General features: G+C 39.1%; 1 protein-coding gene across 1 annotated transcript in view; it reads right to left on the bottom strand.

Annotated features, from left to right (window-relative positions):
- Positions 1-1,614, bottom strand: part of LOC106877540 (uncharacterized) — a 13,668-nt gene extending 12,054 nt beyond the window's left edge. The window contains exon 1 of the mRNA XM_014926465.2: positions 545-1,614. Coding sequence (XP_014781951.1) covers positions 545-823 — 279 coding nt within the window. The 5' untranslated portion in view covers positions 824-1,614. The remainder of the gene's footprint in view (positions 1-544) is intronic.
- Positions 1,615-7,749: the final 6,135 nt, after the last annotated feature.

The following is a 7,749-nucleotide window of genomic DNA, read 5'->3' as shown; positions in this document are numbered from 1 at the left end:
ATAAAATCTGGTAATTATTCATATATTAATTAATATCGATTAATTATCAGGAGGCCAGCACATCTAAAGAATCAAAGAGATTCAGAAATATTATCTGCAATCTCAGGGGATTAAGGTACATTTTAAAAAAATAACGTCGACCACTAACGTGGACAATTAATGCGCTAGAAATAGATCACATCTTGTGTCTATTAAGACCTAAATTGTTCTCAACATGAAATATAGCAGCATACCAAAAACGTGAGCGGGCAAGACATTTAAAATCACCTAAAAAAGCATTCTTAAACAGGGACCGGTTTCGGATTGTTTTGGTATGCGTGTGTATGTGTATGTACATATGTATTTGTGTGTGTGTGTTTGTATATATTAAGTGTATTATTTATAGAACATTCCTATATAAACTCAACACAGTGTGTATATATACACACACACAAACACATACACGTGTACACACACATACATAGACACACACATGTTTATATACACTCCCACACATTTATATACACTCATGCATATACAGCTAATTGTTTACTCATCTACTTACAATTTGCCTGCAAGGGTACGGAGAAAATCGTTTATGATGATTGTCACAAGTTCCTGCTGATCCTAGCTGTGCCATTAAAAGCAGAACGAGAGAAACCACCAGTGTCCAGCCATGGGGTTTCAGGGTCCAGATCTTGTTAGTACTGCTGCTGCTGTTGTCATTTTTACCATTATTATTATTATCATCGTCATCATCATCATCGTCATCATTATTGTTACTATTATTTATATTATTACATTTTATTCTTTTAAAAGCATAATGGACATCACAACAGCTCATCGTTTTGTTTTTTGAATATCCCTTATGGTAAGTCGTCTCCTAAACTGAGGTGTCATGTAAGAAATGCTCCTTACTCTCCTGTCAATATCAGCTGTAATAGCAGTTATTAGTTGTAGCTGTGGTGGTTTGGATTTAGTAAACATCTCTACACGTTTCTCTTTCTATTTCACTTATTAAAAAGCTAAAAACGCATGGCTTTGCAGGTTGAGGTATTCAGCTCAGAATCCCGGCGGCATTCAGTTCCCTTGAGCAAGACACTTTATTTCACGTTGCTCCAGTTCACTCAGCGGGCAAAAATGAGACGTACCTGTAATTCAAAGGGGGGAGAACCAGCCTCGTCGCATTCTGTGTCATGCTGAATCTCCCTGAGAACTACGTTAATGTATGCATGTCTGTGGAGTACTCAGCCACCTGTACGTTAATATTACAAACAGACTGTTCGGTTGATCCAGATAACTGGAACCCTCATCGTTGTTCAGGACGGAATGCCAGTGAAGATGGTAGAATCCGCTTTGAAGATTTCACTACTGTTTCTAACAGGTCGAACTTACTGCTTGGCAGTTGTTTCCTTAATCAGGCTGTTATTGTTGTTGTTATTATTCCTTTCCATTTTTCTTTTTCGTTTTTGCTTTATTCTTGTATTTGTTTTTTTCCCAACTACTTTTGAATTTCCTTAGATTCTCCCTTCAAAGAGAGATCAAGAAGTTACTACTACTACTACTACTACTACAACTACTACTACAATTACTGCTGCTGCTGCTGTCGCCTCTACTACCTTCACACCACCACACCTGCCACCACTGCTGCAGCATTTGTTTGTCAAGGAGTGTCCAGGATATATGTGAGGTGTGGTACACATATTTTGTTGTCAGTGGGTTGGAATGGTGATGGTGGCGATGGTGGTGGTATTGTGTGACTAGGCAAGAGAGAAGGTGTGGTGGGATGAGTTTTTTTTTTACAGATCCTTTACACAAGTTTATTTATTTATTTTTCTTTTCTCTCTCTTTTTATTTCCTAGTAAACACCATTGAAAGATATAAAAAAAAAAGGAAAGAAAGAAAAAAAAGGAGAAAAGTGGAGGAGTAAAGCATTGGAAGATGGAGGAGGGGGGGGCGAAGTGTTACACATCACTGAACAAGTGGGGTGCTCAGCTGTGTCCTGTGGTAGTGAACGTGAGGATATTGACACAGAAAATGGCCGGCAACACTTGCTGCAGGAACCACTCTACCTTGTGGGCTCATTTCTCTGAAGGGCTGCCACTGTCCCTATTTTGTGGAGAAAATTGGTAGTATGGGGTCTTAGAACCCCCTGACATCTCAATAACGACTGGCACAAATTGATAGCAGCCAGGCTCTTGTACTTATTCATCTTTCTCTCATCCATGTTATGGGTGACATCACTGGGGTTTGTGGCAGATGGAGCTGGAGAATGTGTCTCAGCAGATCATGTCCAGAATAGGGATCTGCCTCCCTTGAATGGGATGAGGGTTATCCCATCAGGGCCCTTACCATCACTGTGGTTGGGACCTGCAAGCTCAAGTTGAGACAGAAAGCTAACCACATCAAGGCCCCTTCTGATTATATCATTCAGAGTAGCATGTCAGGGAATTAGCCCTTGCTTAGGCAGCAGGATAAAGAAAGCAGGCCAAATCTGTCTACTGTGCAGAGGCTGAGGAGTTGGGTGACCCCAATATGGGTGCACTTATTATCTAGAAGGATACTGGTAGACGAGAAGGGCACTGAATTGAGCCATGCACCACTATGTGGCTGCGTGGTGGAATGGAGGCAGGCAAGGTGTTGCTTAGCAAGGAATTCCTCTAACTGCTTGAGGGTGGACTTACATCAGATGTCGTCCCAGTTGCATTGGTCATCCATATTCTGGGGGATAGCAAGCCCATCAGTGGTCCAATCAGCAAAGGCTGACTCCAGTACCTAGGCCACATCAGGTTCAGCTATCCCATAGGGTATCTTGCCAAGGAGGGGTGCAACTGAAGGGGAGTGAGGAGCAATAGGCCAGCAGAGCCAGGTCCACTGCAGACCAGAGACCCAGGACACCAAATCTAATAAGCAGTTAGGCCTCTCGTCAGCTGACATTGCAAATCATGTTGGCACAGTGCTAGATGGTGTTATCAAAGTCATCAAAGATGGTTTCTGCGAGGGTGGGACGGTGCACTGCGCTGTGAGAAAATGATTCTTGGCAGAGCAAAGCAATTCTTCGAGAGAAAAAGAGTCGGGTGCACATCAATGAGGAGTAGTCTCTCAGTCATCCTGGACAAGTCTGTAAGCTTTGCCTCCAGGCACCCTGTTATGGCTTTCAAGAGGACTGGGAAGTCAAGGACACAGACAGCATCCTTAGGGGTCAGGTGAGCCCCTGCCAAGACAGACAGGATATTGAGTACAGGATCTTGAAATTTGGCCCCACCTTGGCTCACATTGATCGCCCCAGACTTGGACAGGTTCACTTTCAGCCCCAAAAGCTTTAAGGATGGAGTAACCTACTGAAGTTCCCTAAAAACAGACTCAGCCAGAGTCATGTCATCCAGCTACTGTTTATTTGAATTCCAATTCATTTGGTTTTCCTTCATTTTTAGCCTTGTCAGATCACAAATCTATCTATCTATCTATCTAACTATCTGTCTGTTTTGTAAGTCTATCTGTCAGTCTATTTGTCAATCTATCTATTTATCTATCTGTCGGTCTGTCTGTCTATCTACCAATTTATCTAGCTATCCATCTGTCTGTAAGTTTGTCTGTCTATTTCTCTATCTGGTGAGTGGTAGTGACGGTGGTGGCAGCGGCGGCGGTGGAATGGGTGGTGGTGGTGGTGTGGTGGTGGTAGATGGTGGTGTTGATGGCTCTGGTGGTGATGCATCAGAGATATATGTCTGTCCTGCTCTCCTGTGGATCCTTTCACCTCTCTCTACATACCTGGGAATTTAATATCTTGTAGGATATCCTACCTGAAGAATCAACAATTTAAGTTTTCCCACCTGAAAATTCCTGTCATCCAAACAAGGTCACATTGCAATTCTTCAGGTAATATTTCTTTTTCTTCTCTTTTCTTTCGTTTTCTCACTTTCTTCTCATGTTATATTTATTTATTTTCAGTCACCGGACTGCTGTCATGCTGGAACACAGCCATGAAGTGTTTTGTAAAACAATTTAGCTTTAGTACTTATTTCAAAGTCTGCTACTTACTCCAATAAACCACAAGTTTTAAGTACAAACCAATTTAATTCAATCAATGATATAATTAATATTTTGTTCCAGTATCTTCTGCCATCTTGTAAGCAGATCCATTATTCCTTGCTCAAAGAATTTCTTGTCTTCTCTGCAAAAAAACTCCTCCAGGTAAATTTTTACACTTTACTGACCATCTTCCTACTTTCCCGTCCCAGAAACTACTTTCTCCTTCTCCTTTTTCCTGTATGTTGTGCGGAATAATTTTATAACACATCCATTTGATAAATATATTTGATATACATTTGATATATATATGGATGGATGTATGTATTTATTTGTCTGTGTCTCTTGACAACCGATGCTGGTGTGTGTTTACGTCCCCCACCCCCGTAACTTAGCGGTTCAGCAAAAGGGACTGGCCGACAGAATAAGTACTAGGCTTACAAAGAATAAGTCCTGGGGCCGATTTGTTCGACTAAAGGCAGTGCTCCAGCATGGCCCTAGTCAAATAACTGAAACAAGTAAAAGAATAAAACAATATATATATAGAGAGAGATATGGTGGTGGTTGCGATGGAGGAGTTTTCCAGATATGATGGATGAAACTTTCTTGTTTGCTTCTCGCTCTCACTGTTATTGTTAATTTTCGTTTTCATTGCATTTTTTTATGTGCCACCAGCATGTGAGCCAGTCAGGCGGAACTGGCAACAATCACGCTTGGATGGCGCTTATTACATGCCACCAGTCAGGCGGCTATTCATACACACACACACACATATATATATATATATATATACAAACATACATACATACATATATAATATATATACACACACACACACATTGGATAGAAATCCCATAAAACTCAACAATTTTGTTTAACAATGGAGGAGAGATGTTGAAATATATAAAAGAATTAATTCATGGAGATGATTGTATACATACATACATACATAGGCGTAGGAGTGGCTGTGTGGTAAAGTAGCTTGCTTACCAACCACATGGTTCCGGGTTCAGTCACACTGCGTGGCACCTTGGGCAAGTGTCTTCTACTATAGCCTCGGGCTGACCAAAGCCTTGTGAGTGGATTTGGTAGACGGAAACTGAAAGAAGCCGGTCATACATATATATATATATATGTATGTATGTATGTATGTGTGTGTGTATATGTTTGTCCCTCCACCCCAACATCGCTTGACAACCGATGTTGGTGTGTTTACGTCCCCCGTAACTTAGCGGTTTGGCAAAAGAGAACGTTAGAATAAGTACTAGGCTTTCAAAGAATAAGTCCTGGGGTCGATTTGCTTGACTAAAGGTGGTGCTCCAGCATGGCCACAGTCAAATGACTGAAACAAGTAAAAGAGTACATACATATAGACAGATGGACGGACGGACAGACAGACAAGTACGCATCTATATTTTTTACTGTATTTGTCTGTTGAACAGCATGATCTATGTATTTACCATACACAACATCACCTCCGTCATGCTTCCACATTCCCTTTTCCAAGACACACCCAGCACTCCAAAGTTTAACGACTTCACCATTGTTTACGAAGAATTAAAATGAAATATCAAGTTTTAAAATATATATATATATATATATATATATATATATAAAACAATAACAAAAGACCAAAATAAGAAACAGCAAAGAAAATATCCCTAAATTTAAAAAAATAAATAACTTCTGAAACTACATACTGATTAATTTGTGGACAAACAAATTAAGGGATGTTAATGAGAGTTGTCGAATTCTCCAGTGATTGAAAATAAGAAAAATCGATACCATGTGATATTACATCTTTGATTTGTTTATCATTGATGTTTACTCTAGACTTGTAATGTCTCCCATAAGAATTGACAACTTCCATAGATTTGTCACCTATACTTATTTTGTACACACACACACGCACTAAGTATATATATGTGTATATATATATATAAATGTATTAAAGAGAAAATAGAATGAAAAAAAAAAAACTACAGAAGACTTGTATTATAAGGTTAAAGAATATATTTAAATCGTCATGTTTGAAAAATTTTATAAAATTTTGTGTGTACTGACATTGTTTTAGAAGAAATAACCAGTTTCGTATTTTCTTTTCAAATTTCTCAAATGTATACATCTATATCTATATCTATATCTATCTATATCTATCTATATATATATATATATATATATATTTCACATATATTCCTACACACACGTGTGTGTGTGTATTATATAAATATATTTCTAGTAAATCATAAACGAGCAACCACCCATACAAACACTGCCAGAACACATCAAAATTTACCATATTTCACCGACATTGTAACACACACTAAAATCCCTCTACCCCAATGCGGTAGGGGGATGTCAAAAATATTTATGTAAAAAACTGTACAGTAGCCTCCTTGGTGGCAAACCAGAGAAGGAAACTGAACTTTCGAACAGTAACTCTCTGTTCGTTTCGTTTGTGTTTTTAAAGCACACAACTCAATAGGATCATGGTCAAGATTGGTTGTGTGAATGCGCGTGGCTTGGGGCCCTTTGCAAACAAGGGTACCTCTTAAACAACATTTTTTGTAAATAAATTTGTTAAAATATAACATTATTGCCCGAGTTTACCGTGGTCTTTTCGTAGGTTTTTCTTTCCACGGATAAACGTCCCCATTTCTTGGGAACTTTTTGTATTTTGATTTTTTGGTATATATCCCAAACGATTTCGATTCCTTTTGGTCATTTTTATTCACTATATATTTTTACACATATATGTATGTAAGCATCAGTGACATCTGAGAGGGTTAACCTTGTGACAACATGCGATAGTCCATTCATGGAGAATGACATTCTATGTGTGTGCGTATCTGTGTGTGGCTAGGTGCAGACATGACTATGGTAAGAAGTTAGCTTCCCAACCAGATGGTTCCAAGTTCACTCCCACTGCATGGCACCTTAGCAACTGTCTTCTACTGTAGCCCAGGGGCCAACAAAGACCTTGTGAGTGGATTTGGCAGACGGAAACTAAAAGGAACCTGTCATGTGTATATACTCTTTTACTTTGTTTCAGTCATTTGACTGCGGCCATGCTGGAGCACCCCCTTTTAGTACTTATTCTATTGGTTTCTTTTGCCGAACCACTAAGTTATGAGGATGTAAACATACCAGCATCGGTTGTCAAGCGATGTGTGTGTGTGTGCCGGTGGCACATAAAAAGCACTCACTACACTCTCGGAGTGGTTGGCGTTAGGAAGGGCATCCAGATGTAGAAACTCTGCCAGATCAGATTGGAGCCTGGTGTAGCCATCCGGTTTCACCAGTCCTCAGTCAAATCGTCCAACCCATGCCAGCATGGAAAGCGGACGTTAAACGATGATGGAAACAGGTGAGGACTGGCAGCAGGACGGGCTTCTGGCCACAGAAAACCTACCTTGATAAATTCCATCTGATCTTTGTAAAGATGGCGAAGTGGAGGCAACAATGATGCCAACATAAACATCAACAACAATAAGATGATGATGACAACAAATAAAGTCAACAAATTATTTTTCCTTCCAAAAGTTTTTTTTTTCTTTTATTCACAAAGGCTTGCAGGAATTGTTTTATTAGAATATAGAGAAATCAAGAATTTCACAGATAACTTTCTTTATATATATATATATACATACACATTCATATATATATACACACATATACATACACATGTATATATATATATGCATATATATATATATATATATATATATATATATATATATA

This window comes from Octopus bimaculoides, chromosome 24 (genome assembly GCF_001194135.2).
Source record: "Octopus bimaculoides isolate UCB-OBI-ISO-001 chromosome 24, ASM119413v2, whole genome shotgun sequence".
Lineage (NCBI taxonomy): Eukaryota > Metazoa > Mollusca > Cephalopoda > Octopoda > Octopodidae > Octopus > Octopus bimaculoides.
This window is presented reverse-complemented; position numbering and strand designations above follow the sequence as displayed.